At 39.9% G+C, this 25,411-nt stretch overlaps 1 protein-coding gene across 2 annotated transcripts in view; it reads left to right on the plus strand.

Moving 5' to 3' along the window:
- The window catches only part of CDK19 (cyclin dependent kinase 19), a 169,231-nt gene extending 152,792 nt beyond the window's left edge, over window positions 1-16,439 (plus strand). For both annotated transcript variants that reach the window (XM_005684572.3, XM_018053070.1), the window contains 5 exons: window positions 6,218-6,290; window positions 6,667-6,764; window positions 7,515-7,593; window positions 8,206-8,466; window positions 12,115-16,439. In XM_005684572.3, the coding sequence (XP_005684629.1) occupies window positions 6,218-6,290; window positions 6,667-6,764; window positions 7,515-7,593; window positions 8,206-8,466; window positions 12,115-12,246 (643 nt within the window). In that variant the 3' untranslated portion in view covers window positions 12,247-16,439. The remainder of the gene's footprint in view (window positions 1-6,217; window positions 6,291-6,666; window positions 6,765-7,514; window positions 7,594-8,205; window positions 8,467-12,114) is intronic.

Raw genomic sequence — 25,411 nt, forward strand, 5'->3', positions numbered from 1 at the left:
GAAGAACACATGGCTAAGATCTGAGGAAAACTAACTGGTGGGGATGTGGATGCTGAGTGGGAATGAGAGGAGTTTGTTATAAATACGTGCACCTAGAGGAGAAGGTGGAAGAGAGTCTCTGTTGGGAAATGTCACAGAGAAATTTCAGGACAGGCGTGGCTTGTAGGAACAAAAGCAGACCTCAAAGCAGCAGCGAATGGCACTGATCATTTTGGGCCTCTCTTTCACACAGTCCTAGGTAGGGGTCCTTGCCTCCTTGCAGCTCCTAAACAGAGCGCTGACATTGCTCAGGTGTCTGAGTTGGGCTCTCTTCTCACCCTAGACATTTCCCTAGACAGTCTCTGTGATTTTGATGGCTATAGCGCACCATCAGTTATGCTGATGGTTCCCAATTTACACATTCTACTCCGATTTCCTTTCCAAGTTTCAGACCCTTGTATCTAACTGCTTTTTGGAATCCCAAATTGAGTGTCCCATAAATACTTCAAAATAGGTGTCCCAAACTGAGCTCATCATCTGTCCACCTAAACTTTTCCTCCCACTGTATTTCTTATCTTAGGAAATGGCTCCATGATTTACCTAATTGTTCAAGCTAAAGACCTTAAAGATGTCCCTAATCCTTCTCCTCTCTCTGTCTTCCATTTTATCCCCTAGTGTCCATACGATTAGCAAATCTAGTAAATTTTTTTTCAATATCCTTCAGATCTCTGTATTTCTCTCCATCTACCCTGCCACTATTATAGACGAGACCACTACCCTCTCTCTCACCTGGGAACCTGCATTGGCCTCATAAGTGGTATTTCTACCCTCAGTTTTCATTCTGACTCACTGCCTGTTCTGCAGTCATCGCCAAAGACACAGCTGAGCATGTCAGTCTTCACGCTGCTCTCAGTTTTTAAATATGGCTTACAAAAGCCTGGGCGTCTACATCACCAAATTTATCTCCTAAACCTCTGTCCACTTTGTACTCTGTGGGCTGCACCTCATTAATTTCTTTAAGATCCTCAAAACCCCCGAGCGTTCTTGGACCCCTGGATTTTTACACATGCTGTTCCCTCAGTCTGGGACGTATTGATACCATCCTCCCACCCATTTCATCAGATAACTCCTGCTTATCCTTTCTATCCTGAGGAGGTCTCCCCTTGTCCTTCTAGTCAGATGCTTCCCCTCTGCAATCCGGTGGCATACCCTGAGCTGCTTCTCTCAGCACACATCACTTTGCTCAACAGTTGGCTTTTGAACACTTATCTGCCTTTCCCTCTAGAATATGGATCGTGCCTATTTTATACACCATTATAGGCATCTCCAGGGCCTAGTATATAGTGTGTGTTCATTAGTTACTTGTCAAATGGGTATTAAATGAAAGTGGTTCAAGTAATTGAAGATAAGCTGGTAATATAAAAGAGAAAATTAATTAAGACACAACATTTTATCTTAGTATTTAAAGGAAGAGTTTTACATAAAATAATAGTATTTACAATAACCAGAAATAATAGGAGAGAAATTTAGAAAGATAAATGAAATTTAGTAAAAAAGTAACAGAAAAAGTTCAGAGATAAGAGCCCATACTTTCTAAGCAAACAATTTTATCCACATAAAAGCTGCCTGCTAATACATAACACAAAAAGGAATTTATTAAAAATTAGTTAAATATAATCCAGTTTACATACAAGTCACTAAAGTATAATAAAAAATTCCAGATAATATTATTACAAATGACATTAAAAAGTAAACAAATAACTTGTTTTCATTATATCAGATAAAAAGAGCCAAAAAAATTACCCTTGATGTGAACTGTGAAGGGTAACAATAGAATTTTTTCTGTAATCTTTCCAAAGTGTCAGCTCTTGTTAGCTCATTAGAAGGCAAGGTGAGAACAGAATTAAAAGGAAATAAATAAGTTGACTTTAAAAAATTGAATGTTTGAATACACATGCTGATAAAATGCTTTATAATGTATATAGAGAGTTTTAAAATTGTTCAGCTCCTAAACTGTAGTAAATCTAGAAGAGGATAATGCAGAAAATGACAATTTACCCTATTTGTAACACTACAAAAAATAAGAAACCACAATGGGAATCTAGCAATAGGATTTTTCAACTTCAAGACCTTTTACATTATGATAGAAACAACCTTAGAATCTAGAGTTAACTCAAGAAATCAGTTGATTCAACATAAAGACCAAAACTATGTTGACAGACTCCATTTCTACATAAACCTTAAAGTTCCATTTAACCATCACTAAACTTAATGGTTACCTTGCCAAAAAAGTATTCCTGGTATTGGAGGAAAATAATTTTTAAGTTAATATACATGGCAAAGATTTTCTTAAAAATACCTGGTGTTGGTAAGTGTATAATAAAATGGGCATTCTTACTCATACCTACTGGGGAGAATGAATGCTTCTCAGACATTATGTCTGTGGAATCTCAGACATGCCACAGACCCCCTGGAGACCTTGTTAAAGATGCAGATTCTGATTCAGAATCTGGAATAGGGCCTGAGTACCTGCACAGAATGGTCTCTCTTTGTTTCTAAGGCAAACTATTCAATATCACAGTAATCCAAGTCTATGCCCCAACCAGTAACACTGAAGAAGCTGAAGTTGAACGGTTCCATGAAGACCTACAAGACCTTTTAGAACTCATACCCAAAAAAGATGTCCTTTTCATTATAGGGGACTGGAATGCAAAAACAGGAAGTCAACAAATACCTGGAGTAACAGGCAGATTTGGCCTTGGAATATGAAATGAAGCAGGGCAAAGGCTAATAGCGTTTTGCCAAGAGAACACACTGGTCATAGCAAACACCCTCTTCCAACAACACAAGAGAAGACTCTACACATGGACATCACCAGATGGTCAACACCAAAATCAGATTGATTATATTCTTTGCAGCCAAAGATGGAGAAGCTCTATACAGTCAGCAGAAACAAGATCAGGAGCTGACTGTGGCTCAGATCATGAACTCCTTATTGCCAAATTCAGACTGAAATTGAAGAAAGTAGGGAAGATCACTAGACCATTCAGGTATGACCTAAATCAAATCCCTTATGATTATACAGTGGAAGTGAGAAATAGATTTAAGGGACTAGATCTGATAGATAGAGTGCCTGATGAACTATGGACGGAGGATCCTGACAATGTACAGGAGACAGGGATCAAGACCATCCCCATGGAAAAGAAATGCAAAAAAGCAAAATGGCTGTCTGGGGAGGGCTTACAAATAGCTGTGAAAAGAAGAGAAGCAAAAAGCAAAGCAGAAAAGGAAAGATATAAGCATCTGAATGCTGAGTTCCAAAGAATAGCAAGGAGAGATAAGAAAGCCTTCCTCAGGGATCAGTGCAAAGAAATAGAGGAAAAGAACAGAATGAGAAAGACTAGAGATCTCTTCAAGAAAATTAGATACCAAGGGAACATTTTATGCAAAGATGGTGTGCACAAAATAAAGGACAGAAATGGTCTGGACCTAACAGAAGCAGAAGATATTAAGAAGAGGTGGCAAGAATACACAGAACGGTACAAAAAAGATCTTCAAGACCAAGATAATCACGATGGTGTGATCACTCACCTAGAGCCAGACATCCTGGAATGTGAAGTCAAGTGGGCCTTAGAAAGCATCACTACGAACAAAACTAGTGGAGGTGATGGAATTCCAGTTGAGCTGTTTCAAATCCTGAAAGATGATGCTGTGAAAGTGCTGCACTCAATATGCCAGCAAATTTGGAAAACACAGCAGTGGCCACAGGACTGGAAAAGGTCAGTTTTCATTCCAATCCCAAAGAAAGGCAATGCCAAAGAATGCTCAAACTACCACACAATTGCACTCATCTCACATGGTAGTAAAGTAATGCTCAAAATTCTCCAAGCCAGGCTTCAGCAATACATGAACCGTGAACTTCCAGATGTTCAAGCTCGTTTTAGAAAAGGCAGAGGAACTAGAGATCAAATTGCCAACATCCGCTGGATCATGGAAAAAGCAAGAGAGTTCCAGAAAAAACATTTATTTCTGCTTTATTGACTATGCCAAAGCCTTTGACCATGTGGATCACAATAAACTGTGGAAAATTCTGAACGAGATGGGAATACCAGACCACCTGCCCTGCCTCTTGAGAAACCTATATGCAGGTCAGGAAGCAACAGTTAGAACTGGACATGGAACAACAGACTGATTCCAAATAGGAAAAGGAGTATGTCAAGGCTGTATATTGTCACCCTGCTTATTTAACTTCTATGCAGAGTACATCATGAGAAACGCTGGACTGGAAGAAACACAAGCTGGAATCAAGATTGTCAGAGGAAATGTCAATAACCTTAGATATGCAGATGAAACCACCTTTATGGCAGAAAGTGAAGAGGAACTAAAAAGCCTCTTGATGAAAGTGAAAGAGGAGAGTGAAAAAAGTTGGCTTCAAGCTCAACATTCAGAAAACGAAGATCATGGCATCCGGTCCCATCACTTCATGGGAAATAGATGGGGCAACAGTGGAAACAGTATCAGACTTTTATCTTTTTGGGCTCCAAAATCACTGCAGATGGTGACTGCAGCCACGAAATTAAAAGACGCTTACTCCTTGGAAGAAAAGTTATGACCAACCTAGATAGCATAGTCAAAAGCAGAGACATTACTTTGCCAACAAAGGTCCATCTAGTCAAGGCTATGGTTTTTCCAGTGGTCATGTATGGATATGAGAGTTGGACTGTGAAGAAGGCTGAGCGCCAAAGAATTGATGCTTTTGAACTGTGGTGTTGGAGAAGACTCTTGAGAGTCCCTTGGACTGCAAGGAGATCCAACCAGTCCATTCTGAAGGAGATCAGCCCTGGGATTTCTTTGGAAGGAATGATGCTAAAGCTGAAACTCCCATACTTTGGCCACCTCACTCAAAGAGGTGACTCATTGGGAAAGACTCTGATGCTGGGAGGGATTGGGGGCAGGAAGAGAAGGGGACGACAGAGGATGAGATGGCTGGATGGCATCACTGACTCAGTGGACGTGAGTCTGAGTGAACTCCGGGAGTTGGTGATGAACAGGGAGGCCTGGCGTGCTGTGATTCATGGGATCGCAAAGAGTCGGACACGACTGAGCGACTGAACTGAACTGAACTGAACCAAACCTGCAGGCCTAGTGCAGGCTTTCCGGTGCCCATGCTACTGGTCTGAGGGCCAGGTTCATGTAGCAAGCTCTAGAGCACACACAAAAGGCTTTGGCATGTACTTACCCTTTGACTTAATAAATCTAAGACTTTATCCTGAAAAAGCATCAAAGCAGCCACACATAGCTAAGATGAGGCACCTAAAGGCTTTCATAGAGGTTAACTAACTGCCCCAAATCGCACAACTGGTAAATGACTGAGTCAGGGTCTGGGAGGGGCCTCTGATTCTCACCTGCCATGCAGTCCTGTCCCCCTGAATGTGTACCAGATTTAGGATCTGTACTTTGTAAGTGCTGTGAAACAAGTGTCATTAGTAACAGTAGAAAATGTTCAACCAGTACAAATAAAAAGCTTAAAGAGCGTTTGGCAAGAGAAAACATTTATAAAACAACATTAAGGACAACTTATATATACTATGATTCCAATTTTATTAAAACAAATACATCTTTGTGTGTATATATATGTATGCACAGAAGAAATGCCAAAGGAAAATTATCAAATCTTGATAAGAGTTTTTTAAATTGCTTCCTAGCTTGATTATGAGTGTTTTCAAATTTTTCTTTATACTTTTTTATATTCTCTAAATTTTTTACCATAAACATGTATTACCTGTTTCTTGACCTTTTAAATTTGAAATATTTCATATGTAGGAAAGAATATACATAATGAAAATATGTAGTCTATTTAGAATAATAAAGTGAATACCCATTTACTCACCCCTCAGCCTGAGCAGTTGATATCCTGATATAGAATATGTACCTAGGAAGGAATTGCTGGATCATAGGATAGTCACATTTTCAGCTCTAATGGTTAATGCATTATTATTTTCCAAAGTAATTCTAACAGTATAAACTCTTACATGCAGTGTGTAACAATTCTTATTTATTTTTTACACATTTACCAACATTTGGTTTTGTGTTCCTTTTTAATCAGAAAACAAAACAAAACAAAACAATGGCTTAAATGAATACATACCTCATAGGAAAACCAACCTTGGAACCTTCCATTAAAAGATGTCAATTGTGTGAGTGTCCTCAATAGTGTGTGGATGTCATGTCTTTGCAGGTACGCCAACAGTAGCCTCATAAAGTACATGGAGAAACACAAGGTCAAGCCTGACAGCAAAGTATTCCTTTTGGTAGGTGCATCTCTCCAGAGTGGGAAGGTGATCCTTAGCACAGCTCTCACCCCACCCCACTTACTGTGAAATTGTCCCAGCTCTTCCTCCTCTTCAGGAAAAAAAGGAAACTGGTGGATGCTGGGGCAAAATTAAATCTTTCCTTTGAGATATCACCCTTGACTTTTAGCCTTGTTTCCAGTGGTTTACCAGTAGGAAAAAAAAAAAAATTCTAAAACGGCTTTACTGCTAATCATTTCTGTCAGTTTCACATAAATATGTGCAGTGTATTAATAAACGGGCACTTGATGTTAATTCTGTTAGACATTAACACAGTCCAAACATTCACCTGGAAGCAGACTTTCCCGTGCTGTCAATTTCTTGTGTGTTATTCTAGCTTCAGAAACTCCTTACGATGGATCCAACCAAGAGAATTACCTCCGAGCAGGCCCTGCAGGACCCCTATTTTCAGGAGGACCCCTTGCCGACATTAGAGTATGTATCCTTCCTTTCTGTGCGCTTTGCTCCAGGTTGAAGGTGTGCGGTGGTGGCTAACGGCAAGGGAAGCACTTGCTACTTGAGTCTTTCATGTCCTTGGTTAATACCACCTCGGGAAACACTAGTTGAGAGGTCCTGTACTTTGAAACAGGCAACGCTGTAAAGAGGTGTGAATGAAAACAAGTTTATGGAATGATCATTAGTCAGTTTTATAGACAAAAACTAAAGCTGAGAACAGATGGGACTTTTATTATAGATCGGTCAGCCAGAACAGTTTACACCAAACCAGTAGGGAACTGAGCTTTTAAAATTCTGTGTCTCTGCTGCGTTATTATACTTCTCCATTTCCCCATCCTTATTATACCCACAGATATAAATTGTGCTTGGACTTACTGATATTAGAGGTACAGCTTTTCTTGAGAAAAAAATTACTTTCATTGTTGAAGCAAATACACAGTCAGCTCTTTTTAGTGCTGATGAAGTTTGTGTGGAGAAATTTCTGTGTTACACATGTCAACTAGCTAAACGCAGTTTTAAGATGTTATTGAAAGGGGCAGTTATACTAGTGTAAAACTTAGATGACAAATTGTTATTTTCTTATTGCTTAAATTGTGTTGAGAGGCATACCAGCCACAGATGAAGAGTAGGAAATTTTTTAAAAAAGTGGAATTTTAAATGCACAAGGTCAATCATATTATAGATTTTAGGTCATGACATGTATTTTTTTTTTCCTTCAATGATTTGTAGTGTGTTTGCTGGCTGCCAGATTCCATACCCCAAACGAGAATTCCTTAATGAAGATGAACCTGAAGAAAAAGGTGACAAGGTATAAATTGCACTTAGGGAAGGATAAATGTAGTAATTCCTATATGTTTAACTGCATGTTATTTAATTGTGTATTTACTTTATTGTAGATGTACTCTGCAGTTTGAAATATGCATTCACAGATAAATGAACTTCCTGATCTGTTTCACAGTCTACTTTATTCCCCAATTCTTGATGCTTGCTTTGGTTGGTTCAGTGCCACTGCCATCATTTTATGCAGGCTGCTTTTAAAGCATCACTCCATGCTTTGATTGTACTGACTCCTCCCCACACAGCCGTTCTTTCTCCAAATTGACTGAAAAGACTGTTAGAGCTATTTCAAGGAGTTGCTCTTTCCTCTGGGCCTGTGTCTTCAGTGGAATGTCTGTCTCTGACAGGGAGGATTACTGTGCAATCTAATGAACTTCAGAGAGCGAGTCCTCTTTGGGGCTCTGTACTCACCTTCGGGGGTGCTGTATTCCCTGGCTGCTCCCTTCTCCAGGCATGCCAGTCACATTGGTGCCCCACATAGGTCTCTCCCCAGGTTGGCTGACAGTCTCACGTGCATATCCTACAATGACAGGCGTGATTTCGTTCCATACCAAGCTTGCCTTTGTTTTTCTCTTTTCATAAGAACCAGCAACAGCAGCAGAACCAACATCAGCAGCCCACAGCCCCTCCACAACAGGCAGCTGCCCCCCCGCAGGCACCCCCACAGCAGCAGAACAGCACCCAGACCAACGGGACTGCAGGAGGTGCAGGGGCTGGGCCGGCCGGAGCAGGGCTGCAGCATAGCCAGGACTCCGGCCTTAACCAGGTGCCTCCCAACAAGAAACCGCGGCTGGGGCCTTCAGGCACAAACTCGGGTGGGCCTGTTATGCCCTCAGATTATCAGGTACTCCCCCTCAATGTTGTACTTTTTCATGTTGACATACTGTTAGAAAACAAAACTCAACTGAGCAAATTTTAAAAGGTCTCATTGGCTGTATTCAGTGATTCATGTATCAGGTAGCCGCTCATCTAGCATATAGAAAAAGGCTCTGAAGAGCTGTGCGAAATGGAAGACTTCTGGACTTCTGTAGGTAGGAGGAGGTGGGACAGGATGTTACTTCAGCAGAGAGCTGATCGTGTCAGGCCAGGGCACCTTCCTCTTGAGACTGCAGGAGTCTACCAGGTAGATTACTTCTCAAGTGCTGAGTGGAGACTGCAGACTGACTGGGGAGAGTGCATTCCTGGGAGGGGCTGAAACTGCACTTAGGTTAGGTATTAAGTTTCAGTTTGGTTACATGGGCTTAACACAAATGACTCCATTCTGAGCCTGTTGTCTCTTTTTTTAGCAATACATTTTATGAAATAGTAAGTATACATATGGACTTTCCAGGTAGCTCAGTGGTAAAGAATCCGCTTGCCAAATAAGAGATGCAGGTTCCATCCTTGGGTCGTGAAGATTCTCCTGGAGAAGGAAATGACAGCCTACTCCAGTATTCTTGCCAGGAAAATCCCATGAACAGAGGAGCTGGTGGGCTGCAGTCCATGGGGGTCACAAAGAGTCAGACAACTGAGTGGCTAGACAACAATACTTAAAATAGATCCTTTTAGAAATAAGCAGTGCTTAACTCTAAAGTTTGATTTTACAGTCCTAGTCTTTCTAGGGCATTATATGAAAATGAAGATTTTTGTCATTTCATGTAATTGCAAGATATTTTGTTTCTTGTTTATCTTACAACCCTGAGGAAGGAAGGTGAGGCAGGCAGCTCCTCCTCAACATTTCTCATTTTACCCTTCCAGCTGTCTGTCAGGTGTGGGTCTGGTAAAGACCCCTAGATAAGTAGTTGAAAGGGAGAGGAATGGTGCCTTACTGTGAACAAAGTAAGCAGCATACTTCAGAAGGATATGCCATTACTGGGAGGAAATAATCAGCACATAGCCACATGGCAGAAGAGACAGGGACAAAGAGTTGTCAGGAATAACTGTTTAATCTCACAAGAAATAATTCTGAGACAAGAAAATACATTTGTTGAGATTCAAACAAACTACAACTGTATTACCATTCAAGAAATTAAAGGAAGAAACCCTAAGGATTGATGTTTGGAGAGACAGGTAAAAATACGGGTGAAAACTGTAGGGAATCTTGGGGGGGGGTAGTGTTTTCAAGGTAGTAACAAACTTAAGATCTAAGAAGGGAAACAAAAGACTTTAAAAAAAGGTTTAGAACCACAGTCCTTCAGGGAACTGGTGGAGAAGGAGCACATAGGAGAGAGAGAATAGAAAACAAAACCACAGGCAACGAAGACATAAACTCACTGATTAGGAACTGGAAACCAGAGAAACGTTAACAAGAAAGACATAATAAATAGCTGTTTAAACTGGCTTTACATTTTGAATATCTCAACACAAATACTTTGAAAACTTCTCTTGGAAGATTCCCTGTAAGCAGCGAGTATATAATAGCACTTCTACTGGTTCCAATTAAACTAATCAAGACATCAGTTTGGTCTGCAAAGCAGCTTGCTATTTGGGTAGTAGTCACGAACATATTTGAATTTTACTATAAAGTCAGTTTTCCCCCTAACGTTAGTTTATTCCTATTGTATTATATGAGCAACAAACCTTTATCATATACTAGCACATCTTGGTGTCTCTGATTATATTAGACTGATTATAGTCAATCATGGACAGATTACTTAACTAAGTGTATTTACTCCTTTCAAATCTAGGAGTTCTTCAGATGTTTCTCTTTGTCTATACTGAGCTGTCTACTTAAAAATAAACCAGCATCTCTGTGACATGGATAGCTTTCTCAGCTAATTAGTTGGAAAGATTAGCATGAAGGGTGAGGATGAGAGACCTCTTTGCAGCTCTCATAGTATCAGCACTGCTGCTGCTGCTGCTAAGTCACTTCAGTCGTGTCCAACTCTGTGGGACCCCACAGACGGCAGCCCACCAGGCTCCTCTGTCCCTGCGATTCTCCAGGCAAGAATACTGGAGCGGGTTGCCATTTCCTTCTCCAATGCATGCATACATGCTAAGTCATTTCAGTCGTGTCCGACTCTTTGTGAAGCTATGGACAACAACCCACCAGGCTCCTCTGTCCACGGGATTCTCTAGGCAAGAATACTGGAGTGGGTTGCCATTTCCTTCTCCCAAATTTGTTTTTTATCCAGTATGGAGGAGCTATTGTGCAGAGTCTAATCTGCTAAAGTAAAAGCAGTCATAGGCAGCCTAACAACTGTAGGCCTTGTGAATGGAAAGAACTTTTTTTTTTCCGTAATAAACCTACAATAAATGTTGTTAGGATTTGTCAAGGCTTCTTACAACAATATGACCAAGAGTTGTGTAACAAAGGAAGGAATTAAGCGGCATTATTTTTAACCAAGACTATCTTATTGCCCTGTTTTCTTGGACCAGATGTTGCAAATCCAGTTTGGCTGCCTCCCGTGCACTGAGTGGGGCAGCCTTGCTGATTTGTCCTTCATTAAACCCACCAATGCCACCTCAAGATCATTTACATTTTAAACTTCAAGTAATAGCTTTATTGGGCTTCCCTGGTGGCTCAGACAGTAAAGAATCTGCCTGCAATGCAGGAGACCTGGGTTTGATCCCTTGGTTGGGAAGATCTCCTGGAAGAGGGCATGGCAACCCACTCCAGTACTCTTGGTTGGGAAATCCTATGGGTAGAGGAGCCTGGCAGGCTACAGTCCGTGGGGTCACAAAGAGTCAGATACTACTGAGCGACTAACACTTTCACAATAACTTTATTACATAGGATCTTGTCATGCTTTGCTCACAGGAAGAACCAGTCTTCTGGGCAGAGCCAAAGACACAGCTGCAGTTAACGCTTATAGTTAACCAAGCACTATATTCTATTTCTATAGATGAATTTTTCTTTTTTTTTTTTTCATATTTATTCTTGATACCATGAAGATGAATGTTTCATTTAAGGTAATAAAAGTACACTGAATTGAAATACATTTGTCTCAGCCTTCTCGAGGGAATTTTCACATACAGTTTTTTTTTTTAAATTCTAAATGTTATCTGAAGCTGATTTAAAAAAAGCACCTATTTGCTGCTACCTTGTCTTGCTTTGTCAAGTAGGTGGTGCTGCTGAGGCTACTCTAGCCTCTACCTGAGGAAACTCTTTCCTAAAAACGATTTCTTAGTCACAGCTTTGTTATTTATAATGAGAAAATTAACAGCACATCAGTATACATTATGAACACCACTGGATCAAAATGCCAAATTGATTCTTCCTGTTTGCAAATCTCAGTTATGCAAAGAATCTCTAACCAGAATTAGCATCAATTTCCCCTCTACTTCTCATTGCCCATGAGGCTTATCTTCCAAAGACATCCAGCCAGCTTTCGTGCATGCCAGCACAGTGGTAGCAGGCTATGATGTGAAATCAGCAAAACGTACTGACACGTGAAATTAGCTGTCAGCTACCATGGGTCAGAACCCACAGCTTCTGTGTCCTATTGCGGTGAACATCTTGAGCTGCTCTCGTACCCCATAGGTCATCCCCTTTTCCTGTTTCCTCTCCTAGCACTCCAGCTCGCGCCTGAATTACCAAAGCAGCGTCCAGGGATCCTCTCAGTCCCAGAGCACACTAGGCTATTCCTCCTCGTCTCAGCAGAGCGCACAGTACCACCCATCTCACCAGGCCCACCGCTACTGACCGGCCGCAGCCCAGAGCACAGACTCCAGCAATATGATGTCTGCATTGAAGAGAACCAAAAATGCAAGCTCTGATGCTGCCAGCCACTTAGGAGGAAAACTATTTACGGAGCATTTTGCAAGACTGACTGACGTCTCTTCTTTAGTGACTTAAAGAAGATGTTTGTGAAGTTTCCCCAACAGCCTTTCCCTGCATGTGTCCCATTGAGACTTCTCTGATAAAGCGTCTGATCTAATCCCAGCACTTAACTTCTGTAACCTTCAGCATCTTTGGGAAGGATTTCCTGGTGCACCTTTCTCATGCTGTAGCAATCGCTATGATTTCTCTTTCCAGAGCTCTTTTATTGGGATTTTAATGTTTTAGAAACAAGACTCCAGTGGTATATAGTTTTATACTTCATGAACTGAGCTAGCAACACAGGTAGATATGCCCCTCTCACAGCACTGCGTGGTTTTCGCAGAATACAACTCTTTTGTTCATGGAAGTCTTAAACCGGAACTGTTACTGTCCCAAAGTACCTTACGATTACATTTTTATTTATCTAGTTTCAGGGAAGGTCTAGTAAAAAGACAAGTGGTGGGACAGTGGGAACCTGCAACCAAAAACAGCCTAGATCTTTGCAGTTACTATGCTTTATGCTATGAAGAACTAAAACACGTGGTAATTTTTATATAATCCTTCATATGGAACTTAGTTCCCGGAATCATCTTATTCTGAATAGTATTCAGTAATTAAGAATGATAATTTTAAACTTCATGTAGCTTAAGTCTACTTTAAAAAGGGTTTTAAGAGCTTTGATGAAATACAGTCCTCTGGTGACCCACACCAGAAAACTGGAGAGAGGATTAACTGCACTTGGATTTCTTTAAGAGTGATGCTGATCACAGGATGTATTGCTTCCCTTTGAAGGAAAAGCTTTTCTTGTGTATTGTACATACAGCTGGCTTCTCTAAAGAACTGTTGGTTTCTTCACATCTGGGTCAGCTTGAGTAACTTTCTTACATAATCAAGGGTACTCAAATAGAAGCCTGCAAATTAATCTGCTTTTAAAACAGAAAGCAGTGTTCTCCATTCGTATTTGTGTTAGACATAGAGTGACTATTTTTAAAGCATGTTACAAGTTTAGGTTTTGTTCATGTTTCAAGTATGTATGATGTATGCATAATTTTGCTGTTATTACTGAAACTTAATTCTATCAAGAATCTTTTCATTGCACTGAATGCTTTCTTTTGCCCCTAGGAGAAAACTTAATAATTTTGTGCCTAAACTATGGGCAGATAGTATACGACTATATTATCTAAGTACATATTTACATTTCTATGATCTATGAATTAGAGGCTGAGTTTGCTCTTAGCCAGTGAGTTCTTTCTTAGCCAGCATAAGGAAGCTCCCCAGAGTCCCACAGAAATGTAAAGACTTAAGAGCTTCCATTGTAATGAAAGGGGCAAGAAATTTGTGTTCTTCTAAATGCTACTAGCAGCACCAGCCTTGTTTTAATGTTTTCTTGAGCTAGAAGAAATAGCTGATCGTTGTTATATGCAAGTTATATGCATTTTTTTTACTCTTCCTTGTGAACTTATCTACCTGGTTATCTACTCTGGGTCCATACACAAGTAAAATAAGATTTTAGACAGAAGCCAGTATACATTTTGCACTATTGATGTGATACTGTAGCCAGCAAGGACCTTCCTGATCTCAGCATAATAATGCTTATTAATAACGAAGACTGTGTAGGGACGCTGATGAACACGGACGATGAAACAGTTGACGTGCTCCACTGGAAGGAATTGATTGTCTCCATGGTGATTTACTGCTTCCGCTGTTAAAAATGAGAAACTAGTAGCCCTCTGTATAATGTAGCCACCTGTGTGAAGTTCTGTCCTGGGCCCTGAAGCCTCCGTGTCATCGGATCCTCATGGTACCCTCCCCCTGTGTCCAGGTCATGCTGGGGGAGATGGGAAGGGCAAGACATACTTCCTGTCCTTGAAGAACTCATGACTGAGTCCATGACAGGAAGCCTTCCTGGGATGACAGGCTTATAAATGAACCATCTTAGAACATGAGGTCTGTTCGTTTACTTCTAAACCCTCTTGAAGAGAGTTATTATCCCAAGTTTTGCCCTATAATAAACAAGCATCATAGAGAGGTTTCTTTGTTTATCTACCTTCAAGAAAAGCAACAGTTAAGTATCACCACAGTCATTAATATATATTTGAAATGTTAACAGCAGCCTTTCAACAATTGGGTGGCCCTTGTAGGCAGAATATACTCAACTAAGTTGAGTTTGTAGGAAATTACAGTGAAAAGAGAAGCTCTGTTCCTGCCCTTGAGAGGGGCATACATTTAGTAAAAGACAAACCCAAATATGTGTATGAATCAAAATATCATGCCCTTTAATACACTTTGATATAAATCCTTGTGATATGTGCTTATATGATCACAGGACTACCTTGCTTTCTTTGCATGTAGTGAATTTTAGTGGCAGAACTGATACAGAAACTGGTAGGGGTTTTATCAGTTGTTCCCATTGTTCTTCACACAGGGTCCAGCCAGATATGCCCATTACACACGTGGCTCTTTCTGGTCACTGCACTGGTACTGGCCCTTTCCTCCTGTGGTCTTGCCTCAGAGTTGGTGATGCCCACTGGTGCCCATTACCCTTTGAAATAATTTTGGTTCACAATTTCCTTTTCCTTGTATAAGGAGAACAAAGCCTTTAACATAGTCATGGGCCCTAAAACTGTGGGCCCTTGAAGGAAACCTGTGAAGATCTTTGAGGTTAAAATTTACTTCTGTGTTCCCCAAATAACCACATTCCTCTTCAAAAATTTATTACGATCGGTGTCCCCTGAGAATGCAGGGTGGGCATCCAAACCAGGGGAAGTTACTGAAAGGAAGGGAGGAATCAAAGCAAAGGTTTTCTGCATTTCATATTGCAAATCAGTTTTTGAGTTAGCTTTTTTGGTAAGGTGTGTATTTAGGAAAAAATATTCTCGAGTTTCAGGATAGCTGAGCTCACAGGTAAGGCAGCCTGGCGGCAGTACTGACACTACGAGGCTGAAACAATCCTTATGCTGAAGTAGATCATGCAGGAACATACAGACACCAAGGACATGTATATTTTTATATCTGTGTGGTTTTAAAACTTTAGTACTTAGAATTTTGGCCTTCTGCACTACTCTTTTGCTCTTGTAAACACAATTTACATTTGAGAATGGAAAGGGATGACATTTACTTACGTGTTCACTGCCTCATTCCTGGAGAAGCAACTGCTAGTTGTATGCCTCTATGATGATGCTGTTTTCTCTGCTGAAGAGAAGAGAAAAAATAGTTGAACAAGAAGACTTGCGGCTTAATCTGCTTGGAATGCTTGTATGTGACAAACTGTACAATGAAGGAATAGTCTATGAAAACTACAAATCCTAACCTCTGTAATGTTATCTTTCTGGGGAATGGAGAAAGGCAGTGAAACGGCAGACTAAAGGAAGCTTGAAGGATTCAAGTATAAATAATATTTTATATAAAACATAGCTGTTTAGGTTTCCTTAATCTTCAAGAATAGTCACAAATATCATAAGGCAAAGTTCATTGTTTTAGGGTTTTTTAAAAATGTGTTGTACCTAAGGCCATACTTACTCTTCTATGCTATCACTGCGAAGGAGTGATATGTATGTATTATATGAAAAAAAAATCCTTAATGCACTGTTATCGCCTAAATATTTAGTAAATTAATACTATTTAATTTTTTTAAAAATTTGTCTGTGTAGACACTAAAAGTATTACACAAAATCTGGACTGAAGATGTCCTTTTTAACAACAATTTAAAGTACTTTTTATATATGTTATGTGGTATATCCTTTCTAAACTGCCTAGTTTGTATTTCCCATAGTTCCTCTATGTGAAGTGTACCTGCTCTTGTCTCTCTTTTCAGCCATTTTTCTGCACGCATCCCTGTTTGTACGACTTTGGACATGACTGTGTATGCTTTGCACACACACTGTGAGGTGTGCACTGAAAGCCGGCTGCCCCCCAGCGGGGCCTGCTCCCCGGGGTGCAGGACAAGCTTGCAGCTTTGGAGCCAAGTGTTTCTCGCTTTTGAGTTTTCCTGACATCCTTCTTGAAATGACTGTTAGAAATGAATTACATTGCATTTATTTTATATTCTTGGTTGTAATAAAATTTAATTGACTTTGTGTCACTGTGGATTTTTTAAGTGTAGGAAAAACTCTTGTTACAACAAGTTTTAGTGTTAAAATCTGATGTGTGTGCCTCGAAGCTTTTCAGATTACATTTGTCCTGCAGAGATGCAGAGTCTCCTTGTGAGCTGCAGTATGTTATCTTATTTAGGATGCTTATGATGTCACAAAACCAAAGAGGCAAGGCTTGCAAATACCTCAGAAGCAAAATTACAGTTTTTTAAACATCTCTAGGGGAGATACCCTTTAAAAAAAAAAAAATCTAGAAAGATGTTTTAGAGAAAGCAAATAGGCAGCGTTTTGTGGGAAGAGTGGCCCTGGAAGTTTCTTTTATGAGGACGTTATGTTGTGCCTGGCTGCCCCCTCCTACAATTTACTTGATGAATCGTCTATGGTTATTCCAATGGGTAAAGTCATCATGGAGTGAACTGAATAATGTTTAAGTGACAGAAGCATTCAGCATAAAACTTGAACTCTGCGACTTCCTTGGTGGTCCAATGTATAAGATTCCATGCTCCCAATGGAGGGGGCCTGGGTTTGACCCCTACTTGAAGAACAAAGATCCCACATGCCACAACTAAGCCTGTGAACCACAACAAAGATCCAGTGCAGTCGACATAATAAATTTTTTTAAAAAAACTTGAACTCTATTTAAAATAGATATTGCTTCACCACTTGACACAAACTCTGTATTTAACACTGTGATACACACAGGATAGAGCTGCTCTTGGGGAACAGTTTGACCACAGCTGCCTTTCTAACCAGCCACCTGGGTAAGAGAAAGTGGATGACCGCGCAAACCCCTTATCACTCCTGGGAAAATAGCTTGAAGGTATGGGGCTATCTCCCTAGCCATCTGTAAGTTCTTTGTGGACAAGGTCTGGGTTTTTTTCTTTCACTCCCAGCACCTGGCATGATGCCCAACACAGCAGATAATATGGTGAGTCATTAGCATCAGCTCTGTACATTGACATGATTCCTTGATACGCCATAATTGTGTATGGACAGGGAGATGAACCTATATATTTTTTTTCTGTGAATAAGGAAAAGGCATTTCTTTTTTATTTATTTGTTGTTGAGGTATAGTTGAAGTACAATATTATGTAAGTTTCAGGTGTACCACACACAGTGAATCATAATTTTTAAAGGTTATACTCCATTTATAGTTCTAGTGACTATTATTTCCTGTGTTATACAGTATATCCTTGTAGCTTGTTTATTTTATAGAGTAGTTTGTACCTCTTAATCCTCTACTCCTATCATGCCCTTCCCCCGTCCCTCTCCTTTCCTCACTGTTAACCACTAGTTCTCTGTATCTGTGAGTCAGTTTCTTTTTTTTAAACATTCACTAGTGTGTTGTATTTTTTAGAGTCCACATATAAGTGATATCATACAGTTTCTGTCTTTGACCTATCTCATTAAGCACTGTTGTTCAGTTGCTAAATGGTGTCCTACTGTTCGCCACCCCATGGACTGCAGCATGACAGACTTCCCTCTTCAGTATCTCCCAGAGGTTGCTCAAAATCACGTCCATTGAATTGGTGATGCCATCCAACCGTCTCATCCTCTGTTGTCGCCTTCTCCTTCTGCCTTCAGTCATTAAGCATAATGTCCAAGTCTATCCATGTTGCAAATGGCAAAATCTCATTCTTTTTTATGGTTGAGTACTATCCCATTATATATATAATACATAATGGGATATATATTATACATAGATATATCACCATCTTTATCTGTTGCTCTGTTGAAGGACACGCTGCTTCCATATCTCAGCAATTTTAAGTAATGCTGCTCTGAACACTGGGGTGCGTGTATCTTTTTGAATTAGCATTTTCATTTTATCTGGATAGACAGGAGTAGGACTGCTGGGTCATACGGTATTTCTATTTGTTAGTTTTTTGAGGAAATGCCATACTTTTTTCACAGTGGCTGCACCAATTTCCATTCCCACCAACAGTGTACAGGGTTCCCTTGGGGCATTATTTTCTTAAAATAGGTTCATATCTTATATTTTTGGTTCCAAAGTCATAATATCACTCTAGAGGAACAAATAGTTCAAACAGTATTTGAGTAAAAGATTAAGCCAAGTTAGCCGTCTTCTTTAGAAGCCACCTTCCCTTTGGTTCTTGAAGAGGAGGGCATCTATATTAAAACCTCACATAGCATTTATCTAGCAGGTAATAGACAGCTTGGACAAGCAACACACAAACAAAATAGGAATATTTGTTCATTTGATCTAAATGACAGAACAGAACATACGGGAAAGAAATGAAAATACTGGCCTAAAACATTAATATATATTTAGCACATTCCTTGTGACTTTTCACTTTCTGCTCTTCAGACTTACAGAAATTTTTTCACACATGCTATTAAGGACTGGATGTTTGTGTCCTCCCCTGATTGTTATGTTGAAGACCTCATCTCCAGTGTGGCAGTATTGGAGATGGTGTGTTTGTGGACGTAACCAAGGTTAAATGAGGTCATATGGGTGGGCCCTGATCCAATAACATCGGTGTCCCAGTAAGAAGAGGTGCTAGAGTGAGCATGCCCGGGCTCCCCCTTCTGTCGCCCTGCTCCCTTCTCCCTCCTCTTCCTCCTCCTTTCTCTTCTCTCCTTTCTCTTCTCCCCCACAACCCCTCTTCCCACCATGTGAGGACACAGCCAGTAGGCGATCATCTGCAAGCCAGGAGGGCAGTGTTTACAGAAAACTTGACTCTGCCAGACTGATCTTGGACTTCCCGGCCTCCAGAACTCTGAGAAAATTAATTTCTGTGATTTATGCCACCCAGTTTATAGTATTTTGTTACAGAAACCTGAGCAAACTAATACATACTTTAGACCAAGAAGTGGGCTGTGGCAGTAACAAACACCTAAAAATATAGAAGGGGCTTCAGAACTGGGGAGTAGGTAGAGGCTGGAAGACGTGTGTGCTAGAAACAAAATATTAAGGGCAATTCTAGTGAGGGCTCAGAAGGAAAAGAGAACTGAGGGAAAGCTTCCATCTTCTTAGAATAAAGAGTGTAAGTAATCATGAACAGAATTCTGGTAGGAATATGAACATTAAAGACCATTCTGGTGAGTTCTCAGATGGAAATGAGAAACAGGAGAAAGGAAATTGGAAACTGAAGACGCAGCAATCCTCGTTACAGAGTGGCAAAGAACTCGGCTGAACTGTGCTCCAGTGTTTTATGAAAAGTAGAATTTTTGAGCTATGAAATTGCTCTTAAAAGATCTCTCTTGTGGTGGGGAAAATGGACACAGAGAGTACGGTAGAAGGAATACTGAGGAGGAAGAAGACACACTTTAAACACTGCAGACTTTGGCCTTCCTCGGGTCTTGTCTTCCGCATTTATTCTCTTGTATGCATTGGTTGGTCCTGGGAGTCCCTCTTTGAAAGATCTGGTGCTTCAAGAAAATGCTAACATGTAACAAGCTTTTCTTTTGGTTGTAAGATTAACCTAAATTAATGGAAATCTGCAGACCTTAAATTATAAACAAGATGTTCAAGATTTGACTGAATTCAGCTGCAGGTGCCATATTTTAGTTGTAAATGTATGATTAAATGTCTACTGGCATAACTCACAAGCAGCAGTATGAAGACATCTTAACTATACAATTCAAAGGACTCTGAGAACTTTCTAGGTGCTCACGTGTGTGTGCTCAGTGTCCAACTCTTTGCAACCCCATGGACTGCAGCCTGCCAGGCTCCTCTGTCCATGGAATTTTCCCAGGAAGAATATCGGGTGGGTTGCCATTTCCTACTCCAGGGGATCTTCCCAACCCAAGGATCAAACCTGTGTCTCCTGCTTTGGCAGGCAGATTCTTAGCACTGAGCCAGCTGGGAAGCCCATATATCCTTATAACAAAGCCCAAATTAAGAAACAGGACAAATTCATCACTCCAGAAAATTCCCTCCTTCTCCTTTCTAGTTAATACCCCCACACTCACAAAGGCAACCGCTGTTCTGTTTTCTATCACCAAATATTAGTTTTGTCTTTTCAGAATTCCATTTAAATGGAATCATGCAGTTTGCACTCTTTTGTGTCTGGATTCTTTGGCACAACATCATGTTTTAAGAGTTACCCATATTGGATATATCAGCTTGTTTCTTTTTATTTCTGATAATATTCCATTGTATAACTATACCACTATTTAGTCATTTGTCTATTGATGGACATTTGGGGTTCTTTCTGTTTGGGGCTACTATGAATCATGCTATTATAAACATTTTTGTATAAGTTTTGTTGAGAACATATATTTTCATTTCTTTTGTAGAAAGAATAGTTAGAAATGGAACTGGTACATCACAAGATATATTTTCTCTTTAAAATAAATTGCCCGAGTTTTCTAATGTTATATAACTTTTACTCTGAGTAGTTCATGAGAATCCAGTTGCTTTGAAATTCAGTAACATTTAATATTGTCAATCTTCTTGTAAGTTGACCAATGCTTTCTTATGTCAGTCTCCCATATTAATAGAAATAAGAACAAACATTAACAACTGGGACCTAATCAAACTTACAAGCTTTTACAGAGCAAGACAAACCATAAACAAAATGAAAACACAACCTACAGAATGGAGAAAATATTTGCAAATGATGAGACCAACAAGGGATTAACTTCCAAAATATACAAACAGCTCATAACTCAAAAATAAAAAGTGGATAGGAGACCTAAATAGACATTTCTCCAAAGAAGGCATACAGATGGTCAATAGGCGCGTAAAAAGATGCTCAACATCACTAATTATTAGAGAAATGCAAAGCAAAACTACAACGAGGTGTCACCTCACACCAGTGAGAATGGGCATCATCAAAAAGTCTGCAAATAATAAACGCTAGAGTGGACGTGGAGGAAAGGGAACCCTTCGACACTATTGCGAGGAACGTAAGCTGGTACAGCCACTACAGAGAAAAGTATGGAGGTTCCTTAAAAAACTAAAAATAGAGCTACCATATGACCTGGCAATCCCTCTCCTGGGCATATATCTGGATAAAACCATACCTCAGAAAGATACATGCGCCCCAGTGTTCACTTTAGTACTATTTACAATAGCTAAGACATGAAGGCAACTTAAATGCTCATCAACAGAGAGATGGATACAGAAGATGTAGTGTGTGTGTATATATATGCAATGAAATATTATTAAGCCATAAAAATAACAAAATGGTGCCATTTTGCACACAGATGGACCTAGAGACTGTCACAATGAATGAAGTCAGAAAGACAGATATCATATGATATTGCTTACACATGAAATCTAAAAAAAGGGTACAAATGAACTTACCTACAAAACAGAAAGAGTTTCCGAAAACAAAAGCAACCTGATGTTTCTAAGGGGTAAGGAGGGGAGGAATAAATTGGGAGGTTGGGACTGACATATACACAGTACTATATGTATATATAAAATAGATAAGTAACAAGGACAGAATGTATAGCACTGGGAACTCTACTCTGCAATGACCTATACGGGAAAAGAATCTAAGAAACAGTGGATGTATGTATAACTGATTCACTTTGCTGGACACCTGAAACTCATACAACATTGTAAATCAACTATACCCTAATAAAAATTCAAAAAGCAAAAACCATGCTCTCTTCTCAAGATATGATTAATATGATTTGTTTTACTCATGATATGCTTACATGAATCTGAACTAGTTTAAAAAACTGGGCTGAATACCTAAATAGACATTTCTCCAAAGAAGACATACAGATGTTGGGCATATGAAAAGATGCCCAACATCACTAATTATTAGAGAAATGCAAATAAGAGCTACCATGAGGTACCATCTCATGCCAGTCAGAATGGCCATCACTAAAAAGGTGACAAATAACAAAAGCTGGAGAGGATGTGGAAAAAAGGAAACTCTGTTACACTGTTGGTAGGAATGTTAGTTGGTGCAGCTACTAACAGTATGGCAGTTCCTCAGAAAACTAAAAATAGAATTCCCATATGATCCAGCAATCCCATTCTTGGGAATATATACAGACAAAACCATAATTCAAAAAGATACATGCACCCTCCACCCACTATGTTCATAACAGCACTATTCACAATAGCTAAGGTATGGAAACAATCTAAACGTCATTTGACAGATGAATAGATAAAGATGTGGTACAAATATACAAGGGAATATTACTCAACCATAAAAAAGAAATGCCATTTGCAACAACATGGATACAACTAGAGATGATATGCAACTAGAGATTCATACCAAATGAAGTTAAGTCAGAAAGACAAATACCATATGATATCACTTATATCTAGAATCTAAAATATGACAGAAACCAAAATGGAAAAGAATATATAAAAATGAATGTATTATTATATGTGTAACTGTATCACTTTCCTGTACAGCAGTAATTAACACAACATTGTAAATAAATATACTTCAATCAAAATATATTAAAAATATCATCAATCTTTTAAAAAATTTTTAGCAATTCTAATACATATGTACTGATATCTCAATATGGCTTTAATTTGCATTTCCAAGGTGACCAATGATGGTGAACATTTTTTCAGGTGCTTATTAGTACATGAGAGATCATTAGTATCATCATCCTTTTGTGTAGTGTCTAAGGCTTCTTTCTACTTTTAAGGTGTTTTATGCATTCTTTACATAGTCTGAATATAAGTCCTTTGTCATATACATGCATCACAAATAATTTTTAATTTTGATGAGGTCCAATTTTTCCATGTTTAGTATATGTATGTATATATATATATATACCCTAAGAAACACTTGACTACCCCAAAGTGTGAAGATAGTCACCTTTATTTTCTTCTAATAGATTTTAGTTTTAGATTTTTTCTATGATCCACCTTGAAATAATTTTTGTGTAAGATGTTAGGTCAAGGATCTTTTTTTCTTCTACAAATATCTAGGAATAAGGAGAAGCAATAGGAAGTAAATTAATACATTACATCATGGTACCAGTGTGCTGACCATCAGTGAGGATAATAGACACACAAACAGTGGAGATTTGTAGTCACCCCAAGGGGTAGCTTCAAAAGTGTTTGAAGGGGGCTCCCCTGGGGGCCTAGTGTTTAAGAATCCACCTTGCAGTGCAGGGGCCACTGGTTTGATCCCTGGTCCAAGAAGATCCCACATGCCTCAGGGCAACTGAGCTCATGGACCACAGCTACTGAGCCAGCATTCTAGAGCCCTTGAAGAGCAGCTGCTGAGCCCAGGTGCCGCAGCTGCTACAGCCTCTGTGCCCAGAGTCCATGCTCCCCAACGAGAGAGGCCAGTGCAGGGAGAAGCCTGCACACTGCAACTGGGGAGTGGCCCCCGCTTGCTGCAGCTAAAGAAAAGTCTGCGTGCAGCAACAGACTCACCACGGCCATAAATAAATCAGTCTTAAAACAGAAAAGAAAAAGTGTTTGGGGGAACCTAATTCCCAGCCTCAACATTGTTTAAGAGAGAATACCTTTCTAATGTCCAAGAGCAGAAAAGGGCTTCCCAAGTAGTCCAGTGGTAAAGAATCCACCTGCCAATGCAGGAGGCTCAGGAGAGGCAGGTCCCGTCTCTAGGTCGGGAAGATCTCCTGGAAGAGGAAGTGGCAACCCACTCCTGTATTCTTGCCTGGGAAATGCTATGGGCAGGGGAGCCTGTTGGGCTACAGTCCATGGGGTCACAAGAAAAAGCTCGATTAATAAGGGTTCCCATGGGACTTCTTTGGCGGTCCAGTGGCTAAGACTCCATGCAGGGGGCCTCCCAATGCAGGGGGCCACGGTTTGATCCCAGGTCAGGGAACCAGATCCCACATGTTGCAACTAAAGACCTTACATGCTGCAACTAAAGATCGAAGATCATGCGTGCTGCAACTAAGACCAGTGCAGCCAAATAAGTAAATAAAAAGACAACTGATATTCTAAAAACAAAACGAGGGTCCCCATGAGTTGATTCCATGATGTTTCCCATTATATTCTCATCACATTGCAGAAAAGAACACAGACATTGAGCTGGTTAAATTTCACAAGGCGAATGCCACTTGTGATCCCTAATAAGTGAGTTCTAACCTTCACCTCCACATCAGCCATATCAACAAGGTGCAACAGAAGGAACACGAATTTTGGAGACAGGCTTGAAATCTGGCCCTTCTGCCTTTGCTGCAGTTCATGGGGTCACAAAGAGTTGGGCATGACCTAGTGACTGGACAGCAACAGCAACTGCCTTTGAACTGTGCAGCCTTGGATAAGTTACTGAAACTTGTTTTATTATCTTATCTTGTTTTACTATCTATAAACTGCCAAAAATAGCCATTTATCTCAGACCTTAAGGATTAAATAAGAAATATGTGTTGTGCCCAGCAGAGTGCCTGGCCCATAGTAGACTCTCAATAAATGTGCACTCTACTGTTTTTCTCTTTCCTCTGCAATTTCTATGTGCTTGAATGTGTGTTTCTAGTGTAAATAATATGTTTAATACCCTTTATTTCATTCATTTAATGGTCTGTCTTAAGACAGAAGATGACATCTACAGATTTCCTCTTCTTGGGCTCTAAAATCACTGCGGATGGTGACTGCAGCCATGAAATTAGAAGATGATTGCTTCTTGGCAGGAAAGCTGTGACAAACCCAGACTGTGTTAAAAAGCAAAGGCATCACTTTGCTGACAAAGATCTGTATAGTCAAGGTTATGGTCTTTCAAAATTCAGACTTAACTGAAGAAAGTAGGGAAAACCATTAGGCCATTAAGCTATGACCTAAATCAAATCCCTTATGATTATACAGTGGAACTTACAAATAGATTCAAGGGATTAAACCCGATAGACTGCCTGAAGAACTATGGATGGAAGTTCGTGACACTGTATGGGAGGTGGTGATCAAAAGCACCCCCAAGAAAAAGGAATTCAAAAAGGCAAAATGGCTGTCTGAAGAGGCTTTACAAAACTGCTGAGAAGAGAAGCAAAATGCAAAGGAGAAAAGGAAAGATATACCCATCTAAATGCAGAGTTCC

This window comes from Capra hircus, chromosome 9 (genome assembly GCF_001704415.2).
Source record: "Capra hircus breed San Clemente chromosome 9, ASM170441v1, whole genome shotgun sequence".
Taxonomy (NCBI): Eukaryota; Metazoa; Chordata; class Mammalia; order Artiodactyla; family Bovidae; genus Capra; species Capra hircus.